The sequence below is a fragment of the Heptranchias perlo genome, chromosome 8 (genome assembly GCF_035084215.1).
Source record: "Heptranchias perlo isolate sHepPer1 chromosome 8, sHepPer1.hap1, whole genome shotgun sequence".
Classification (NCBI taxonomy): Eukaryota; Metazoa; Chordata; class Chondrichthyes; order Hexanchiformes; family Hexanchidae; genus Heptranchias; species Heptranchias perlo.
The window spans coordinates 8,665,762-8,688,581 of record NC_090332.1 but is presented as its reverse complement, the minus strand read 5'-3'; the positions used below and the strand labels follow the sequence as shown (position 1 = coordinate 8,688,581).

At 40.6% G+C, this 22,820-nt stretch overlaps 1 protein-coding gene across 2 annotated transcripts in view; it reads left to right on the top strand.

Moving 5' to 3' along the window:
- The window catches only part of tarbp1 (TAR (HIV-1) RNA binding protein 1), a 160,156-nt gene that overhangs the window by 127,948 nt on the left and 9,388 nt on the right, over positions 1–22,820 (top strand). For both annotated transcript variants that reach the window (XM_067988609.1, XM_067988610.1), the window contains exon 29: positions 6,064–6,200. In XM_067988609.1, the coding sequence (XP_067844710.1) occupies positions 6,064–6,200 (137 nt within the window). The remainder of the gene's footprint in view (positions 1–6,063; positions 6,201–22,820) is intronic.

Sequence of the window (22,820 nt, the reverse complement as noted above, 5' to 3'; positions counted from 1 at the left end):
TACCTAGCTTCCCCTTAAATGCATCTATACTATTCGCCTCAACTACTCCATGTGGTAGCAAGTTCCACATTACCCAGAGAGTGGTTAGAAAGAAGTTTCACCTGAATTCATTATTGGATTTATTAGTGACTATCATATATACAGCTCCTAGTTTTGAACTCCCCCACAAGTTGAAAAATCTTCTACGTCTATCCTATCAAACCCCTTCATAATTTTAATTCTATTAGGTCACTCCTCAGGCTTCGCTTTTCGAGAGAAAAGAGCCCCAACCTGTTCAGTCTTTCCTGATAGATGCAACTTCTCAATTCTGGTATTGTCCTTGTAAATCTTTTTTTGCACTTTCTCCAGTGCCTCTATATTCTTTGTATATGTAAAATGTAATCTATGGGGATGATTAAAATTGGGAGATTTGGGAAGAGAAAGTCACGATTTTAAGTTTCTTTGAGCATAATTTAACCTGTTTGTAGAATAAAACATTTATCTATCTATTTGATTATGCCAGGTTCTATGCACTTCACTGGAGAAACAATCCAAAGGCCCCATATATACTTAAATATAAATGTAGGGTAGAGGTACTTAGGCTTCAGTCTATAGCAGCCCACCAATTTAATAATCAGTTCCAGGCAATATTTTAAATCAGAAATTTGAAACTTGAATAATGGCCAGCTTGGAGCAGATTCCTGGGAAATTAATGGTACTAATGCACCATTTAAACGGGCTTGGTTTCTTGTCAAACTTAATAGCTTAAAGGCAGATACTGCTTTAATCCAAGAGACCCATCTTGTACAGACTGAAGCTCATACATTTTTTAAAAAGGGATTGATGGAACCTATTTTTCACTCTGTCTACAATTCCAGCAGTGAGAGGTTGCCTCTTTAATTTTAAAGAATTTACAAGTTAGATTATGTCCTGTTTTCAAGAAGGAGAAGGATGATCATTCTAACAACTCAAATTGTACGTGAACTTCTTAAATCAGGTAGTATTTATACATCCACTCAAGTACCCTGAGAGCCTTGTATCAGATTTATTCATTCATCTTAATCCTCCTCCTCCCTCTTTACTCCTCCTCTTCCTCCCCCTTACTCGGCCCCCCCCCCCATTCTTTCTGCTCCCCTCAGAGGCTTTGCTTGCTGTCAACAAAATTAGAATGAGGAAAGAAACTGATAGAAATTAGAATTTCTGTCTCAAAGCTGTAACCCATTAGCATTGATCTTTTCTAACTGATAATAAAACACAAATGAGATAATTAGTTAACTTCAAAGTTCAACTAATGTGTTTTTTATCCCTGATCCCAGTCTGTCTGTTTTTCTGTCCCACTTTCTAAAGTTTATAGAGCACAAATGAAAGGCTACAATAGGTGTGTAATGAAAACAGTCTTTTATTCTCTCACAGACACAGCCTCTTTTGTCAGAGGAATACTCAGTATGAATTTTAGATATAGTAATAAATTTTTTTTAGATATAGTAGTAATTCTACCATCCATCTCCTGGAAGGGGAAATAACAAAAGGTTACAAATCTGAATGCTACCTGTATCTCTAAACAACTGTTATGTGTGCAGTTCCCCTCCTTATCTTTTGAGCTGTGGGAGCTAACCTGTCTCTCTATAAAGATTCATTTGTTCGATTCAACTACACTTCAGAGGACTGTTTGCAGTTTGCTTCTTTTTTTAGCTCTCAATCTAAGCCAAGGCCAGTTATACATTGGAAAAAAAATAGGCTCTCAGATATATAACCATTTACACAGTCTGCGTATCGAATCATAGAATTTTATAGCACATAAGGAGGCCATTTGGTTCATTGCACTTTTGCTAACCCTGAAAGAGATATCTACAATCCCATTCCCCTGCCCGCTTTCCATATTCTGCTTGCACCATGGTTTCTAGTAGAGAATTCCATGCCCTAACAACCCTCTGCGTTAAAAAAAAACCTCAACCTCTCCATTCCCTTTTTTATTGAAAATCATTAATCCTAGAGCACTTACTCTATTTGTAGCACCTGAGATCAGCTAATTCATTGCAGACCAGGAATCAAACTGAGATCTCCCTCTTAAACCTGCTACCAGGGAAAGTATAACAACAAACTATCAAACATATGTAACAAAATAAGTAGAGGCTGCAGATGGGTTTTTAAACTCTCATGTGTTGCACCTGATTTAAAGAGATGGCCACCAGATCAAAACAAGGCATAGCTACTTCCAGATTTACTCTTTTCTCTTATACTCCTCTCAACCTTGATAATGTCCTGCACTATATGTCTTGGCGCTTCACCTTGGCTCCTCAGTATGAATAGACATGGCAGCATTCGGGTCCAATTTTTCCCCTCCCTACTGAGTTTATGATCACATCTCTTGAGTTTCTGGCTCAGATTGGAATTGACAGAGGCCTTGAAGGTGGACACCATCTTTGACACAGTTGATATGTGGGTGGGGGAGAAAATGAAGAGGCACGTACCATTTTTTAAAAAAAGTTTCTAAATAGTGTCTATAGAATCATGTTAGAAATTACATCAATACCCCAGAATCTTTACCTAGGAGATTGTGTGTGCGTGCGTGCGGGCCTGAGTGTGTTGACTGCTTTCAAACTGAGACCTTCCTGATCTGTTGGGTTTACTGCTTGATAAATATGCTGCGCCTTCAGGGCAGCCTTGACTGAATTTGTTTTGTCGTTAGACATGTTTTGTGGTTTCCTGGATGCGTAGGTGATCATTTGGATTGTAAAACTGAAGACAAACAATATAAATTTGCAGCTGACGGTGAATTAACCCGACAGATATTTGAATTTGTGAATTTTGAAAAGAATGTCCTGAGTGGCGAATTTCCCAATGCCGGTCGTGTAAAGACAAAACAGGAAAGCATAACAGTTGCAATATAGAATCTGCTTTATATTTTCACCTGCAGCTTGGAAAGAGCTGTGCACTGGCAGGAGGTTCTGCTGCTGCCTTATAAGGTTATTGGAGGGGAAGAGAGGAAGAATCTAAAATGAATTCTGAATAATGATGATCACTTCTAAAACTTGAGTAAAATATTCCATTGGTTGACATTAGCCAAGCTATATCGGAGGTAGAATATTCACATACATGAAAGTGAAATTACATGACTAGTTATAACAAAATTATTATAATTGTGCTTGGTTTTCATTGGTAATTATAAGCTTTGAATTATTGGTTTTGTTTCCCTGACATTTTCTTCCAATACAATCCAACAATATGTTGGCTGTGAGTTCTCGTGCAAAGTGATTTTGTGCAGCTTCATCCCTGGCTCCTAGTGGCATTGATATAGAGCACAAAACAGCATTAATTGCCTCTTAACTGGCAATCTGACTCTGGGAGGCCATAGGATGGCTGGTGTGGGAAATTGAAAAAAATGTTATGTTGGTGAAAATAGAAGTTGGGGCTGAAACTCATCATCAGGGCACAGCAGAGGGAGCTTTTAACTTTGCATTCTGTGCTGTGCATCAGTGGCTGACGGCCTGCAACCAAATCCAACCCATCAGCTCCTTTCATCTGGCCCGTGCTGCTTCTCATATTAACCATATTACGCTCATTTCAACCACGGTTAGCTTCACTCAGCTAAGATTAATGGTGGTGAAAATGGCTTTATGTGCTTAATGTGAGAAGATGCACGGGGCTGAGTAAATGGCTCAGTTGCAATATTCTCCTGCATCTCAGGGGGGAGGGGGGGAGAAAAAGCTACTAGCTGATTGCTAATTTAGACTAATGACATAAGAACCTTTTTGTACCAGTCAAGCTTCCAACCTGGGAAGTTTGAAAAGTTGAACCATATTGGGAGTCTAGCTTTTTGTGTATATGGTGGGGGGGGGGGCGGTGGTCTGGCTTTGTGTGTGGAGGGGAGTCTGGCTTTTTATGTATGTGGGGGAATCTCAATTTTTGTTGTGTGTGGTAGTGCTTTTGAGTGCACGGCAGTTTGAATTTATGTTTATGGGGATGTTTTAATTTTTTGTGCACCTTGGCTCATACCTCTGCAAAATCTTGCAGCCCATTCATTGCTTTTGACATGAGTATCCAATCCCCACCTCCAAAAGGTTGGACATCCCAACTGTATGTCTTAGATGCATTTAAAGGGAAGCTAGATAAACACACGATAGGGAAAGGAATAGAAGATTATGCTGATAGGGTTAGATGAAAAGAGGTGGGAGGGTGTGGAGTATAAACATCGGAATGGACCAGTTGGGCTGAATGGCCTATTTCTACGCTGTGTAATTCTATGTAATGTGACCTGAGAGTGTTCCAATTTCCAGTGCTAATGTCTTCATCTGGCAAGCAAAAAAAAAATACAGCTTACAAAGAAAATATCAGAATACAAAAATTCAGAATTTGGAAATCACAATTCTTCAAACTGTGATCCTAGCAGGCCTGTGCGGTCATAATTTCTGTATGCTTCTGAAATTGTTGACTTACCAGTCATTTATTTCTGTTGCTGTATAACTAATAAAATTCCACAATCATCAATTTGAGTAGTTGACATCACTTTTGGAAATTATCAGTATTTGTATATGCAAGAGATCCAATCCACACAAAAGGTACAAAACCACAGTCTCAAATGATAAGTCAGTCAGTTTGCCGATAAAATAAAACCATACAATCCCACATAGAGTAATGAAACACTGACTTTTCTAATGGAGCCCTCTGGTAGAGGGTCTAATGTTCCAGGATTACTAATGACAAAGGGTGAGTGATAATAACTAAGGCTGATGTGCATGGGAAAAAAATCAATGAATGTAATTTTCATTGAAGTTTACCAGTAAAGGTTTAAAACCAACTCCCCAATGGTTTTTAATTTCTCATCTTTCTATAATTTATAAATATCAAACTGGTTGGGCTTTCTTGTTGCAGTTTATAATGGTTGCTTAGAGTGGCTTTACGTGGTTTCAGTAATTGGGCAAGAGACACGCAATTTCAATTCTATGTGCAGATTTGAAAGAGTGCTTTAACAGTGGCCCTGATATTTGCGGGGGGTGACGTATTGTAGCAGCTGGGAAATGCCTGCCTTCTAACCTGTCAGTTAAAACCAGAAGTGGGTGCATTCGAGGCTGGTTGGGGTCGGGCTTCAGATTTTTGAAATATTAACCTACCCCGCCACTGTCCCGCTTGTCATGGAGAGTTAAAATTCCCCCCATACAGTCTGGATAGGAGTGGATGTTGGGGGCAAAGGTTTGCACCAATGATTTCCCCCACCCATATGCAGAGTTGATGACCTTAGTTGTGGGAATTAGCCAAACATAGATTACCAGGCACTTCGTCACAGGGAGGGAGAGAAAAGGGGGAAAGTCAGCATTGTCGGCATAGGCCTGAGAGTAGGTTGCCTGCCTGCACACACACTCAGCTGCGTGCATGGCCCTGAGGAAAGCTAAAGACTGGGAAAGGAGAAAAGTAATACCGTAAAAGAAGAGAGGATTTAACCTTGCAACAGAAAACACATTCTTTAGCACATATCCTGAAAAGGTTGGGACTGTGCCCTATTGCAAGAAAACAGAAGTCTTGATGTAAAATTGTAAATGTATATTCTCATTTTATGATGCTCATGTGGCCTCTAAACTATGGAAATGATGATCTTATTTCCATACTAATGGTATCGGAGCGACTCAGTGGCATCACCAGATGGTTTTACTCTGATTTCTCATCTTTAAGCTAAAATAAATACTCCAAAAAGAATTCTTTCAAGATACCCGTTCCAAGTGCACTGGATACGTGTCATGTACATTCATAAGGCTGACTAGAACGCTCAGCTTTGGAGTTTGTGAGTTATCATGATAACCACACAGATGGAAATAGCTGATATTGCATTCAGTTGCTTGTCTTAGGATTTACTGATATTTCCCACAGAAATTCTGCCAAGCTGGACTGCTTATCTTTGCACTTTCCAATGATCAGCTTCAAAGAGGCACTGGCAGAAGCTGGGAGGTCTGGTTGACACAGGGCACTAAGGAACTCAGTTGAAGAAAGGAGGTGAAACGTAGCATAGTTCCTCACAGAAAAGTGAGCAAACCAGTCTGCCTGCAATAAAATTATTTTGTTTTTTGTTTATCTTCAATCTCCATTTTACAGGTGAGACCTGCTCAGTTGGTTGAGTATCTGCAGCGAAAGAAAACGGAAGGGCACACAATCATTGGAGTGGAACAGACTGCCAACAGCCATGATCTTGCACAGTACAGCTTCCCAGAAAAAACATTACTGTTGCTAGGGTGAGTTACTTGCTAAAAATAATCTTGGCATCAGGTCCCTCAAGTGTGCTTCAAGGGGCTATGTTTTTGAACTGATAACTCGTTGAATTTAACAGAGAACAGGTTGAATGTAGCCTCCTTTCACATGCCTGTGATTGGATAACAAAAGGTAAGCCACAAAAGATAATTGAGCTACATTTTTACACGTCCACACATGAAACAGATGTTTTATTCTTGGTGCAGTTTTGTGTACTTAAAAACAGCCCAGTGTACCTCGTCAATCGTATTTCTTTGTGTTTATTTCAACTAAGTGACAATTTCATTTCTGATTTTTCGCTCAGTGGATATAGAACCAGCTAAAGAAAAAATAGAGACCCTGAAAATCTCCAGGCCTTGCGGCACGCTCCAGCCATGACTCAAGTGGGAGTGTGAGGGAAAGCCAGCAAATTAGAATGGGACCCGGATATGCCGGGTATTGACTCCTGCTATACGTTTACAGGATGCCTTGTTTGCAGTAGAACCTCTGTTGGCCCCAAACATAGTCCCCTAGGTCAGAGGGTGGTGTGTCAGGGTCGCTCTGGGCAGGAGTTTCCTCTGCCTTGGTCTGGGATCTGCCAGGCAGCAGTGTGCTGGCAGAAAGAAAGCATTACGGCTAACTAGCCAGCAGATGTGAGACCCTTGGGTCTCTAGCCTAAAAGTCTGGCCTGGAGACTCCCATGCTGCTGAAGTATTGACTTCCTTGTGTGAAAAATATGGAACTTACCCCTGGCACATGGTTGGGATGGCCTTCACCTGAACCACGCTGGGACCAGTGTTCTGGCAAACTGAATAATTAGGGCGGAAGAGAAGACTTTAAACTAAATGGGGGGAGGTGGGGTGAAGTTTAGATTGATAAAGAGAAAAGACAAGGAAGTAGTGAAGGAAAGTGATGGGGGTAATAATAAACAGATTTTCGAGACTGGAATGTTTAAGCTGTGTTTTGCCATGTACTTCTCTCTTTCCCCAACCCTTCCACCACAACCAGTTCTGCCAATTAAAAAAAAAACATTTGCCTAAACATAGTTTGTTAGGATTTCTCTTCCCCCCCCCCCCAAGTGACTTAGTTTATGGTTCAGCTGGATACAGATCAAGAAGTCTTTAGCTTTGATCCCCATTCGATGCTGAGTTGTTGACCTCAGCTAGCGCAGCGGCAGAGACTCTGAAATGGACTCTAGGCTAGAGAGGGGAAAATCAATCATGTTTCTTATTCTTTATCACTATCAAGCTTACATAATGTGGAATAAAAACAGAAAATGCTGGAAATACTCAGTAGGTCATGCAGCATCTGTGGAGAGAGAAACAGAGTTAACGTTTCAAGTCGATGATCTTTCGTCAGAACTGGATAACAATCTTCAGAATACTGTTGTACCCTTGATTTCATATGTCCTGGGATAAGATCTCAATCAGCTCCACTACCCTTTCACCTACCTCACATCCCTTGTATCATGTTTGTGCCAAGCAATAGCAAGAAAAATAGAAATTGAAAAAAACATAGGTCTGTATGAATATGATAAACTGAACTTAAGGCTGTAAACCTTGGCTGTTAATAACATTCCCAGCAGCCTTTTAACTCGCACTCATCTCTTATTGAGAAATTGAACAGTATGTAAATATTACTGAATCGATTTCATTTTTGTTTGTCTTTAGCTACGCAATTTCAGAATCTAGCCAGGCATTAGAGATTTCATAGACCAGATAAAATTGGCACCTGTTGTTCCCCGTATGTGTATTGCCAATAGGTATTTAATTTCCTTTATATATTGTGAAATATTCCATCAACAGTGGCAATTGTATCCTGGAAAATTGAGGTGGGAGGGTGGCGTTAATCCTTTCAAGGGATTACTATGTAAAAATACCACGCCTATTCCACTGAGTAATTATGATGAAGTAATTGTGATGCATAGTACCACTGATTTGCAGTGTCAACAATTTGTGCAGAATTTAGTTGAAAACCCATCTTGATTGTGATCTTAGCCTCGGGGGCTGGGATTCTCGGGCCTTCTCCTTCACTCCATGTGAGAGGAAGCGAGAAGGCCCGAAACTGCAGGTAAGTGCCTTTATAGCACTGCTTGTGGGCCCGGAGCAGCAGGTGTGCTTCCCCCAGGCCCAAAAGTCTATCTGCAGCGACCGCCCCCCCACAACCCCGCAACGATTGCCGACCCCTCCCACCATTTGTGTATTAACATTATAGTCAAAAGAATTAGCTCAACAACATTGAATGAAGCAATCACAGCGTAATGCAGTCTAACAAAATAGATTACAGATGGTGATGAGACTTATTTTTGTGTGTGTCTTTCTCTGTCCCTCTCAACTAAAAATTAAGTTGATAACAAATGTAAAACTTTACTTGGGGGGGAAAAAAAATCATCCTGCAGCTTGTTTTTAAATAATTTGGAAAAAACCATGAGAAGATGCACTTTTGCACTTCCGCTGAAGAATCCTAGTGATACGTGCTGGGGTGTTGAGTACGTTGCACGTACTCAGACTATGGCATTTCTTTTCAGCTAACCCTTTACCTCTGGGGAAAAGATATCAACTTGAAACCTAGGCTTTTGAAAGAGGCTGAGGCATTCAAGTGAAAATGCTTAAAGAAAATACTCCAAGGCACACAACAATATTCTAGATAAGTTTAATTGTGTTATTGTGAAATATATAATTTTTAACATTTTAATTATGCTAGAAACCTTACTTTAACCCTATCATCAGGAAGTTGAAGGGAAGAAATGATGTGCGTGCGGTTTCGCGCGCACACACACACACACACACACACTCTCTCTCTTACTTTTAGTCGGTGGAAACAATTCTATAACATAATTCAGAAACAATGGGCATAGTTTTAGCCCAGAGCCAGAAATGGTTGGGGGGTCGAATTGCGGATGGGAAACCTGGAAGTACAGTTTTGACGTCCGGACGTTTTTTTTTTGATGGTTTCCCGCCCGACAGGCCAGCCTGATTGACAAGCTGGTCTCAGTCGGATGGGAAAAGAGGAAGGACGAGATGGTGTTCAGGTAAGTGTTAGATGGGATGGATGGTGGGAGGGGTCGGCGATCGTTGCGGGGTTGTGGGGGGGTCGCTGCAGATAGACTTTTGGGCCTGGGGGAAGCACACCTGCTGCTCCGGGCCCACAAGCAGTGCTATAAAGGCACTTACCTGCAGTTTCGGGCCTTCTCGCTTCCTCTCACATGGAGTGAAGGAGAAGGCCCGAGAATCCCAGCCCCCGAGGCTAAAATCAATAAAGCTTTGAAAATGGAGGCCTGCAACCTCCTTTTAAAAAGCTTTTAATGTCCGACCTGCCTCCTGAGTGCGGGTTGGTTGCCCGCCTTTGTGAAAATTGGAAATGGGCGGGTTGGAGACGGGTTTTAGATTTTTTGCAATTTTTACTCCCCCCCCCCCCCCCCCCCCGCCTCCAAACCACCTGTTTTTCCAGGCTAAAATCGTGCCCAATGTTTTAACTCAAAGCACTGCATGTTCATTTGGCTGAAAATACAGATTCTTAATTATAGTCAAACCAAAATTAAGAGGGTTTGGATTGAGGAAAAATAAAGATTCATTGCTTAGCTTTGAAGTATAAATAACAGAAAAACTGCTGTTCGCCTTTCTGTGAAGTGAAGCTTAAACAGTTGATAATAGTTGAAATGTAAATATTAATTGGAAGAGAAATATTAAAATTTGTACTACATTGTGTTTTGGAATCATTTGCAGAAAAGTTAATCAGAAGTCCTGCTACAGGACAAAAGCAATTAAAAAATATCCTGATGCATAATAGAAAATCGTACTCATTGTGCACACTGCAATTGTGGCATTTCCCCGAAGCTAACCAACTGATAGTTCTAGGTCAAAATATAAACTTCCAGCCCGGGCTTTTGAGAGTGGCTGAGACCTTCAAATAAAAACATTAGTGAAACTATTCAAACACACATGTTAACTTTATAATTAGGTTTAATCATGTTATATGAGGTAACTTTTTCACAATTTTATTAAGTTAAAACCGTAGAAATTTCAGCTACCGAGAGGAAAAAATGTTGACCAATTTGATTTGATTAACAAGCCTTTTGCTCTTGAACAAAATAATATGAATCAATCCCAATAAATAAATTTGTAGGCTACCCGATTAGCTGGAGGAAACTTGCTTGAGGTAGAACAGCTTTGTATATCATTCAATCAACTCCAAGAAGTTTGTAGCATAAATTTATAAATTTGAATATGATTAAGCATTACACAAAAGCAGTGTTACAGGATGTGTACACTATATGCAATCCTTTTAATATGTGAGTTTAGATTACATAGATCACATGTAAAAAATGTGAGCTGTACAATGAATTCTCATCAAGAAACAAGCAATGATGTTTAAATAGCAGCTGACATCAGTAAATATTTCAAACATTAATGACTTGATAATCTAAAGTGATCGGTATGGTTGTAGGCGAGGCCATGCATTAATTTTTTTAACACTTGCATTGAGTTTTATAGAAGAGTAAACAACTTTGCATTTAACACAATCTACTTTTTAGTTGAGATAACAGCCAGTCTCATCAACAAAACGATCTCATAATTGTGTTACTTTTTTGACTACATATGTCTACATACTCTCCAAAAATTAATTCATTGTGTTAAAGTGCTTTGAGATATTGGGATGACATATTAACGCACTTTATCAATGCAAGCATTCTCTTTATTTTATTCACATATGGTAATGCAATTAGCTTGTATTTATAATGGGTATTCTCAAGCATCTTTTTCCCTTCCTTTTTATTTACTCCCATGCCATTCTTCCCTACCGAAGGTGTTTATTCCTAGCTGGGATACTGTTCCACAGACACCAGTTGCTCTGCAGTATCTCACACAGCTGGCTATATATTAGCCCACATAGTAACCATTGGCAGGCTGATCTACCATGGGGGCATCACAACAAAGCCCACCCATGTGCGCATGCTTCCAGGGGATGTTGATCAATAGCTGAGCCGTGTCTGATTTTCCCCTCCAATTGAGGCCAATTAGAATGCTGCTACCATTATCCTACGATCAGTCAACTCTGCGTAAGCTAGGCCTTGGACCTTCCTGGTCGGTGTGGTTCAGCTGCTCAGTTCTTAACCAGTTCTTAACTATTGAGGGTGCCTAAAGCAGTCAATTGTTTAATAATTATCATCATGTTGAAAACCTGTTTTCTATTGGCACAACTTGCTGGTTTTAAAATTCCAGTCTTCAATAACTAACTATTCTGATTTATGAAATGGAGTGTTACTTCATAGACCGTTAGACATAGTTTTATCAAAACACAATTGTTTTCAGAGTTACAGTTTACTCCTGATTGTTTTCGTGCTTTAAAAAAACTTAAATTGTCCATTAATTTTAACTGAGCAACGTAAATAACACAGCAAAATTAGAATTTAATGATAAAACAAATTTGAATCATAAGATAAGTTGAATTAAATGATTTTGAATTGAAAGTAGCCTATATCAAAAACTGTCTTTGTGCGGGCTTGACATTTTCAACGCTATGAGTAGTCCAATGACATATTTATATCAAAATACTAAAGAAAGCAAGATTTTAAAATGTTCAATTTATTCAAAGTTTGCTCTTGTTAAGATGAATTTAATTCTTATGCAGTTCTGTAATTGTATTTTATAACATTTTGTTACAGCATCTAGAAAAACAGATTTCCTGTATCAAAAGGTTTGCTTATTTACATAGCTCCCTGAATGGCTCAACAGGTTTACCCAGTTACTGGATTCTAGGAAATAGCTGAACCATACTAACCTTCTCCAGCCCTATAATCCTCCGAGATCTCTGCACTCCTCCAGTTCTGGCCTCTTGCGCATCCCCAATTTTCTTCACTCCACCGTTGGCGGCCGTGCCTTCAGCTGTCTAGGCCATAAGCTGTGGAATTCCCTCCCTAAACCTCTCTGCCTCTCTCCTCCTTTAAGACACTCCTTAAAACCTACCTCTTTGACCAAACTTTTGGTCACCTGTCCTAATATCTCTATGTGGCTCGGTGTCAAATTTTGTTTGATTGCTCCTGTGAAGCGCTTTGGGACGTTTTACAACGTTAAAGGTGCTATTTAAATGCAAGTTGTTGTTGACTGGGAAAGACCCAGGGTTGATCTCTGGTTTCTGCTGAGTTAGTTTGACCTCAGCCATGGTGCTGATTGCGGTTCTGCAGTTGGTCTCGGCACTTTGGGCTAGCAAAGGGAAAAATCAGCCAGGCTTCCCACTCCCGACCAGTATCCAGTGACCTCTTCTGAAAGTGCATGTTTGTGCTCATCACGGTTAAATAGCCTCTCACCAATCACTGTCTCGGTTCGCACATGAAGAATGGCTGCTTGGGTGTAACTACCATCGAGTGAACTGTACCTCAGTGGGGATTCAATCCCTTCAGGAGAGAAGGGGAGAAAATTGGCAGAGAGTGTTTACTTTGAAAGCTGGTAAAATGTTTTAGTACTCAGCTATTTAAAGCATTGCTTTTTTTAATTAAGTGCTCTTTTTTAATTGCTTGAGCAATGTGTTTCTCAATTTTAATTTGTTGCATTAGTTCAGTGTTTAGGGAGAATTTGCTGCATCTTGCCTGGGCATGCATTGGATACACAGTGGATTTATACCTTGAGGCAGCATCGCCTTTAATTTGCCAGAATATTCTAAAGAACAGTACAACATTCAAAATGTATCAGCCCATCTTGAGAACGTAGGGTTCTGGAATAAGTTACCAGGAAATGTGGTTAAAGCAAACGGTATATGGGTTCAAGACACAATTTAATGAGTTTCTTGAGACAGATGGGATTGACCTGTCAAAAAGGGAGTGGCTTATTCACCCTAATAGCCTCTTCCATTTACTTTAACATTCTTATCCTACCGCAGAAGTTTACAGCACCAACAAAGGCCTTTTGACCCATTTTGTCTATGCTGTCTCTTTATCAGAGCAATCCAAAAGTAATCCCACTGCCCTGCTTTTTCGTCATAGGTCTGTATCTTCCTCTGCTCCAAATTTTTATCTTCTCTTTCCTAAAAAGATGGTCTCTGCCTCAACTATTACCTATGGTAAAGTATACCATGGTGTAATAGCCCTCTGCATAAAAACATTTTACCTAACCTCTCTCTTGTCACCCTCTATTTTAAATTGATGATCACTTGTCACTGCCTCTGCAACCAGAGGGAATAGTCTTCCCCATAAATCCTATTAAAATCGTCATAATTTTAAAAATCTCGATTAAATCTCCTTTTTAATCTTCTCTGCCCAGTACCTCAAGTCTCTCCTCATAACTGTGGTTTCTCATCTCTCTGATTTTGATGTCCTTTCTATAATAAGGAACCCAAAACTGAACACATTATTAACCATTCCTTTGTACAAATTTATCATAATCTCTTTTCTATTGTACCCTATGCCCCTATTTATAAAACCCTAAAAGCTCTGTTATGTATTAGGTCACATGAAAGATGGTGCAAAGGATATTAAAGAAATACACAATTGATGCTTTTATTTCTCAGAGCACTTCTTTTCATTAATATAAGTACTCAGTCTTGTTTGGTTTGGAGTTCACCAACAACTAATGCGAGATTGGGAACAGGAGTCTTTACTATACTCGATGCCAGATAAAGATACAGAACGTTGACTAAACTTAGGCTTTTCCTTTCTCTGAAATGGGTTTATTCATTGCTTCCCTGTAGAGCCCTGTCAACAAAACACATTCTGAACCATGCCTTAATTCTTTTTCCCTCTGTTGGTGACAACGGTCCCACTATTCGCACACTCCAGAAAAAAGCATTTGCACCACTTTAACATGGTAGACATATCACCATATTTGCCTCTAAAGTTTTTTGCTTCTTTTGAGAAACCAAGAAGAGGCTAAAGAAGAATGCCATCAAGGTTGAAGAGAGTAAAAGAGTTGAAGTAAATTAGGTGATTACAAATTTGGATTTTAAAAGCCAGAGGATTTTAGGGGAAAGAAAGAACAAAGGAACTGAGGAATCCTACAGTTTTGAGATCTTCGGAAAAATTAGTAAGGTTAGTAGGCTGGTCCGGGGCAGGGGAGGTCTAAACTTTCCTTGTGAGATTTGGAGACATACTCCTACTCCACCTAGACCCACAAAGAATCATTCAATCATACAGCACAATAAGGAGGCCATTCGGCCCATTGTGCCTGTGCCAGCTCTTTGAAAAAGCTATCCAATTAGTTCCACTCCCCCGTTCTTTCCCCATAGTCCTGCAAATTTCTTCTCCAAGTATTTATTCAAATCCCTTTTGAATGTTACTATTGAATCTGCTTCCATCACCCCTTCAATCAGTGCATTCCAGATCATCATAACTCGCTGCATTTTTAAAAAAGAATAAAGGAAACAAAGGAATGAAAAAAACATCTTTTTTGGCTTCTTCTGCACTGATCCTCTTCCGACCCGGTTCAGCCTGGCTGGAAAGCCGCAGCGGCTTACCCGTTCAGACCTGAGTTAAAATTGCAGTCGAGTTCTGAGGATGCCATTGGGACCCAACATGTATATGAAAAGAAAAGGCCCATCGACATTGGGCAGGTGTTGCCACGTCCTCGGGAGAGCAGGTTAAAATCATAGACAGCAGGATCCTGGCGGGTAAATAACCTGGGTGATTTTACTTGCCCTTCCGCCCAGTAAAAAAAAATCGGGCAGGTAGGGTTAAAATCAACCCCTAGATTTTGACACAGTTCACATAAAGGGAGAGAAGACATAAGATGCTATATTTGGCATTTAGGAAGAAGAGGAGAGGAAAATTCAGAGGAGCGCTAACTGGTAGAATCAATAAAATGGAGAAAGATAAGAAAGGTTGGCAGAGGGAAAGAGAAAGGTTAGAGGCTGGAGTTAAGAGGACGGAGCACTTCCTCCATGTAGTTTGAATAGTTTTTGTTTCCTTTTCGTGTTAGTACCAATATATCGGCATTGAGTTTTGAAAACATCGGGCTTGTTGAATGTTTAGGTTAGTAAGTAGCAAGGGCGAGGTTGTTGGAACACGCACGGTAGTAGCTGGAGGCTGATATTATTGCAGAAGCATTAGTGAGAAAAACAGATCACGAGTGATAAACCCACAGGAGTTACATGAAAAATAGCACATCCATTTCAAAATGGTTAACAAGAAGTCTACTGAAAAACAAAGCTGGTTTGTGCTAATATACTTTGCTGTCTTACAATTGGGAACTATACTTCAGTTCAACTCTTAACACTAGAGATTGCAGCAAGTCATAAGGGTAATGAACAGCTGTGCAGATTAATAGTCCTTTAACCTAGTGTCAAGTTAATGAATCTTTTCATCTCTATTGTCTGATTGAAGATAAGCAGAGGACTTGTTAGAGTCTATGCATCCATGCAACATAAATCTCACATTTGATTAATGGAGTTTTGAGCAAATATCTTCTGAAACAAACAGCAACTTGATCTGAATATATACTACTGATGCATTGATAAAGCATTCTTATCAATGCATCAGTAGTATATATTTAAAAAAAAATATGCTGATGGAGAAAGCGAAGTTATATTAACTACAGCCGATAAATATAGTTCAAGTGCAAAACTACCTCCAAAATCCATTGACTGACGTCCAGGTACAAGAGCCCCGATTTTAACACAGCCCACCTGTCAGAACGATGAAGGCAGGGGGGTTTAAAATGGCGCCCATGTGGAAACTGCTGCCGACCAGATTTGGCTCTGCAGTATCCCGATTGCGCCCAATCGTTTCCACTAGTTGTATCAGCGCAATCGGCCAAACCAGTGCAAAAGATCGTGGAAATTTAAGCGTAAGTGAGTTACGCCCAAAACTCACTAGTGCTCGAATTTCCGCGATCTTTTACCCAGGTTTAAAAATCATTGCGCCTGAAGCTGGCTCCGCCCACATTTGGCCACGCTCCAGATCGAAATAATGAGGACGGTGAGTTTGCGCCATTCAAGAAGGGTTGTCAAATTACGCTCTTTTTTTGGCGTACAGGCACCCATAGTCATGTGATTCCAGCCTTCCTGCATTGACCAGCAATCGTTTCAGCAAGATAGAGGCTTGCAGCAATTTCCCGATTGCGCCCAAAGTGGAAACTCTAGGCCGTAGTCATTCTTGACCTCATTTTTCTGATGTCAGTAGCAAAGTACCTCGGTGCAGTCTAAATTGGCTTAATCGTGGTTAATTTGAGTTCTTAGTGGTTTGCTATCCTTTTGCAAAGTTTTCAGAATTTTTTTTTGTGCAAGTTTCTCATGACCTTAATGGGAATTTTGCATTCTGCCCAGTCATTGTTACGAACTTCCAGTTTCAGAGTGCATTTGACAACTTTTTGCATTAGATTCATCAATGATTTCTTGCATCATTCGGTGGTGTCACATGAATCCAAGCCTGCTGCTGTTGTCTCATCGTTGGTTCCCATCAATACTACAACCTGGTTTCAAGATTTGTACGTCCTGTGCATATGTTCTTCTCAACAATAGATGCCCACTACTGGTTACTTGCATTGCTTACCAACATTGCACAACCTTCTGAAGTGCATAGTCTCAGGCTGCAAATGACTGTACTTATAGGACAACAGCATCACGTTCTGACAGTGGACCAGACACCACTAGAAATAAATCTGCCACGTGAGTGTATGTTGAGACGCAATCAGTTACAGAGGAATCTTTTGGGACCTGTGCTTCAAACAGAAAAGAACAGGAGGAAAGTCATGAATTTCATTCACCTGGCTTGGGTATATTTTGATTGATGACTGCAGCATCCATTTGGTTTCTAAATTGGGCCTTTATGGCCTTTCTTCAGTATTCTAGTGGATTCCCCATGTGCTGCAATTTTCCAGGGATTTTACTTTGTGGAACAGTAGCACAAAGCAAGTCTGGAAGGATATCGGTCCGTTTTCCTTGGCTCCAGTCAGCACTGATGACTTGTCCAGAGACCGTACCCATGGAGGAAACTGTGTCATGGATTACTCAGCGATTTTTTTTTTCCATGTACAGGTGAAGCATGGTAAATGACCCATTCAGGGCAAATACCCCCTACTCCCTAAAAGGAACTCAAGAAATTCAATATATGCTCAGAAAAAGCTCCAGCTGAGGAATGTGACACACTAAATCTGCTGGGTTAAGATTGCAAGTAGTGCCGGTTACAATGATGGTGGGCCAGTAACCTGGGAATATTACGGATAACTTCTTTGCCTGTAACATACTGCTGTTAAAATTCTTGTAGCAATCTTCTCTTGAAGTAAGGGTGTCGTCAGCAGCCCAGGGAATCTTGCGTCCAAGACATCTGCAGTGAACTTCTTTGAGTTTTACTTTTCAGAGAAGCATGACGTTAGTTAGGGGGTAATTAGACCTGCCGAGAGTCTTAAGCAATGACAGTAGAGCCTCCACTCCAGTAGCCAGCATGATTGCCAAGCTGCCCTGCATGCAGTTAAATGCCCACCGGCGAAAGGAAGGCAGTGTATGCTTTGCGATCACAGGAAAAATTTAACATCTAGGTTTAAAAGAGCACGGCCGGGAAACTAGTAGAGATCTACAATGAAACCTTCCCCCGCTGCTGTCTTTACCTCAATCCGCAGAAAGGATAAAGGAACGTTGGCCTTTATCTCAAGGGGTTTGGAATACAAAAGTGTGGAAGTGATGTTTCAGTTGTATAGAGCCTTGGTCAGATCCTTTTTGGAGTATTATGTTCAATTTTGGGCACCAAACCTCAGGAAAGATATATTGGCCTTGGAGGGTACAGTGCAGATGCATCAGAATGATACCAGGGCTTGGGTTAAGTTATGAAGACAGCTTGCATAAACTTGGTTTGTATTCCCCTGAATTTAGATGGTTGAGGGTGATCTAATCAAGGTTTTTAAAATGATAAAGGGATTCAGTAGGGTAGGTACAGAGAAACTATTTCCTCTGGTAGGGGAATCCAGAACAAGGGGGCATAATCTTAAAATTAGAGCTAGACCATTTAGGAGTGAAATCAGGAAATACTTTTTCACATAAAGGGTAGTGAAAATCTGGCAATCTCTCCCCCAAAAGCGGATACTAGGACAATTGAAATCTTCGAGACTGAGATCGATAGATTTTTGTTAGCTACGGGCATCAAGGGATATTGAGCAAAGGTGGGTAGAGTTAGGGCACAAATCAGCCATGATCTAATTGAATGACAGAACATGCTTGAGGGGCTGAATGGCCTACTGTTCTTATGTGTCAGCTCCTTACAGTTGATTATTAGTGTAATACAACTGTTGCAAATCTCTTGCCCTCAGTCACCTTATGATTGCACTTCAGAACTACTGTACAAAAACAGAAGAAATATTTCTTTCAATACAGTAGCCAATGATGTGTTGTTTTAAGGTGTTTAGATTTTTCCATTTGTTCAGTCACAGAGCTCATACATGCTCTACAACTCACTGGTATAATGGGTAATGATTAGGACTGAGCGCACATTGTGAATTTAATATAAATCCTGTTTTTATCAGGATTTTTAAGAACTTGGCCAGTCACATCTAGAAAGAGAGGTAAATGTCTGCTCGTCATAATAAAGCAACTACAGAGAGCTTGAGGAGGGTAGTGTACTATGGTCACAGACACAAGGGCAGTCTTGGTGCCGTGAGAAGTGCAGCGGCAGGTCTGAAGGGATTGAACAGAGCTTTGGGAGAGATAGGCATAGAGCTGGGAGGCGACGACATGTGCAAGGATCTTAGACGGGTCAGATAACTAGAGGGTGAGTTTTCAGAGGAGGGGGTGATGCCTGTTTTTTTTTAAAAGGAAATGGAATACTGCCTGAGGAAAGGAAACCATTAATGATGCCAGCCAGCATTTTAGCAAGTCCTTAAATCATTGTAATCTACATTAAATCAATATAAGGGCAGGGGAAGTCTCTGAGAAATGTGGTGCAATAAATAAATACTCACAAATCTTCAGTTGCAGCAAATAGACCCATTATTTTGATCTGAGGGATTCTGTAACAACTTCTGACAATATGTAAGAAATATTGAATGGTGTATAGTACCTTTTCGGTAGGAAATATCAATATCCTCACCAATCCCAAATTGACATCTTTTTAATGTTCTACCTTAGCGAATCACTTACGTCTGCTTTAAAACAAAGGCTGGCCTGGGTATATTTTAAGTGTTGTACATTAATGTGATTAGCAACATTTTATTGCCTTTCTTTGGCAGAGATTAGGCAAGTTACTCATGTAATTCAACGTGTAAGAATGCGTGCAGTATGTTGGTGTTATCAATCTGTTTTTTTTATTGTGCCTCTGTGAGCACCATGGGACGTTTGTCTACATTTAAAAGCGCTATATAAATGCAAGTTGTTGTGTTGTACCATGGAGCAGTGGGACATGTGATTTGCCTATAATTCGTATTGAGCCTGATCATATTGAATTCCTGGTCTCAATGGCCTGGCAGGGAGAGATGTCTCCAAGGGAAGGAGGAAATATCGCTACTGCCTATCTGTTCTTGCATACCTCCTAGTGGCGGGTTACATAGTTGTATTGGCAGGAGCCTGTGAAAAGTTTGGCTGTGCCATCATTTTAGTAAGGGAACGCTGAATGAGACTGGGGTGGAAGTGCTAAAAGGAAGAAGTAAAGTCTCTTTAAATATATTCTTTTCTAAAAAGCTGCTGTGAATTGCTGCCAGACTGCAGCCCCAGACACCTGATTTCTGTGTCCATTTGTTTTGAGACAAAGACATTTACCGCCCGAGGTGAGTTAGGCACAGTTTCATAAATCTGTGCATCAAGGTGAATATAACAAATATGTTATAATTTCTTGCTCTGGGAACAGGACAGTTACATTAAACAGTTGGAGCAGCTTTCCATTGGAAGAATTTGAGGTACGTGGAGACAACAACCAATTACAGATAAGGGGGTTATTCAGCCCATCTCGATTCGTCCATCCAGAATGACCTCAAGGTTCCCCCTGTCGTAGCATCTAATTGTTTCTTTAATGATTTTAGGGTTTTTGCCTCCACTGCTCTGTCAGAGTCCGTTCCATGCATTGATCTTCCTGATATCCATCCTAAGTTTTACTAGTTTGAGCCTGTATCGCTTTGTCCTACTCTCTCACAATTTAATTTAAAGTAATATTCTGCATTTACTGTTTCCATATCAAATGCAATTTTATTTGCTTCTATAAGATCAATATCTCCTTGAAACTTGTGCCTATCAAAGTGAGATGCCAGTGCATGGGTTCCAAGCACTTCATTGAAGTTGATTTTTTTTATATATAGGAAGGATGAAGAACTAAAAACAAAATGGTAAAAATGCTCAGCTAAATCTGACCAGTCAGTGGTTATACGGTTCCGAATGTGAACAGCAAAATCCAGTTATGTAACTTGAATGCTTCAAATCCATAGTGATAACTGATGCAGTTATATTGGGGGTAATTTTAACCCCCAAGAACGGGTGAGTTGGGGGCGGGTGTGCAGTAAAAGTAGGTTGATTTTTGGAGCTGGACCACAGGCGGGAAGGCTGGAGCCATGAGGTGAGTGCCTTTATTGCACTGCTTGTGGGCCAGGAGGAGCAGGACTGCTTCATCCAGACCCAACTAGCTCACCTGGCATGATCGGACCCCTGCAATACCACCCACCCCCTGGATCTTCTCCAAGACCCCACCCGATGTCATCCATGTCCCTTCCCCCTCTCCCCCCCCCCCCCCCCCCCCAATTTCTTCCATGGCCCACGTTTGATCTTTCCCTCCCGCCCCCCTCCGATTCGCGGCTCCTTTCCTTTCCGACAGCAGCCGTCCTGTCAATTTGGCTGCCTGGCTTGCTGGAAACCCAGAAGCACGAATACTTACCTTAATTGAGTTGCGATCGCAGATGCGACGCGCTCATTTGGCTTCCGGTTTCCCCACACGAATATCTACAGACGTGCTGGATTCCCAGCTCCTAGCTAAAATCTCATCCATTGTGTTTCCCAAAGACTACTCAAATGCATTATGATAAAATTGGAAGTTCATAGATTTGTATCTAAAGGCTGTCGTAGCCCAGGTTAAAGGTGCTTTTATATTATAGGAGTGCAACTGCTTTGTTGTAGTTGAGCTGGATTTGTATCTGGAACGAAAGGAGGTGAATTCGAGTATGATGTATCTAATGCCCACAAGATCTAATAGTGTTGCTTATCTTGTATCACACAAGCGCTGCTTTATTTCTTTTGGGAACCACTTCTGGAGCTGCTTATTAGTTACACTAAAACATGCACCATAACATCAATTGAATATGTTATGAACAATGGTTTAATAGAAAATAAATGACTGCCATTCATCCTATTCATAGAGAGCTCCATGGCTTAAAGGATTTGGACATGGTTTCACTAAAAGAAATGCTTCTGGGCAATTGATGTATCATAGTAGGTAGAACACAGGAGGAGGCCATTCGGCCCATCATGCCAGTGCCGGCTCTTTGAAAGAGCTATCCAATTAGCCCCATTCCCCTGCTTTTTCCCCATAGCCCTGTAAATTTTTTTGCTTCAACTATTTATCCAATTCCCTTTTGAAAGTTACTATTGAATCCGCTTCCACCACCCTTTCAGGCAGTGCATTCTAGATCATTACAGCTCGCTGTGTGTAAAAAAAAAAGTTTTCTTATGTCATCTCTGGCACTTTTGCCGATTTACCTTAAATCTGTGACCTCTGGTTACCGACCCTTCTACCACTGGAAACAATTTCTCCCTATTTACTCTGTCAAAACCGTTCATGATTTTGAACACCTCTATCAAATCCCCCCTTAAGCTTCTCTGTTCTAAGGAGAACAACCCCAGCTTCTCCAGTCTTGAATGTCTAATAACTCGAGTAATTTTTTTCAGTTATGCTGTAGCAATGTGTTCTAGAGATTATAAAAGACAGATAAGAACTAGTTAGGTAATCATTACATATCTTAAAGAAAAGGAAAATAACTCAATTTGTTACTTGTTACATTTTTTTGGTTTCCACACTAGATATTCCCCTTGGGTTGGGAGTCCATGACCACTCCTATAAGCAAACCCTGTGACCCTTACAAAACTAGAAATGTGTCTTTTCTTGCCCAATAGCTAGGCCTATAGAGCTAGGTCCAGGAGTCAAACTGTATTCAGGTTTAAGGATTATATCACATGGTGCCACCTGAACTTCTCGTCTTTGGTTGGTAGAAGATTAACGCTATCAGACTATGAATACACAGTTATTGAATATAAAAACAGTACAAGCAAATGTATTTACAATAATTACAATCTGTTCCTAAATTCTTCACAGTTTAAAAACGACAAAGACACATCTCCTGTGCTTGCCCTAACCATAAAACAGCCTTGGCTCAGTGGTAGCACCCTCACCTCTGAGTCCAAAGGTTGTGGGTTCAATCCCCAATCCAGAGACCTGACTAAATAATCTAGGCTGACACTTCAGTGCAGCACTGTGGGAACACTGCACTGTTGGACGTGCCATCCATTGGTTGAGATATTAAACCAAGACTCCATCTGCCCTCTCGGGTGGATGTAAAAATCCCATTGCACTAAAGAAGAGCAAGGGAGTTCTCCCAATGTCCTAGCCAACATTAATCCCTCAACCAACACCACAAAAACAGATTATCTGGTCATTTATCTCATAGCTGTTCGTGGGTCTTATATAAAAGTGCTATATAAATGCAAGTTTTTTTTCTTAATTTTAAAGCAGACCCTTG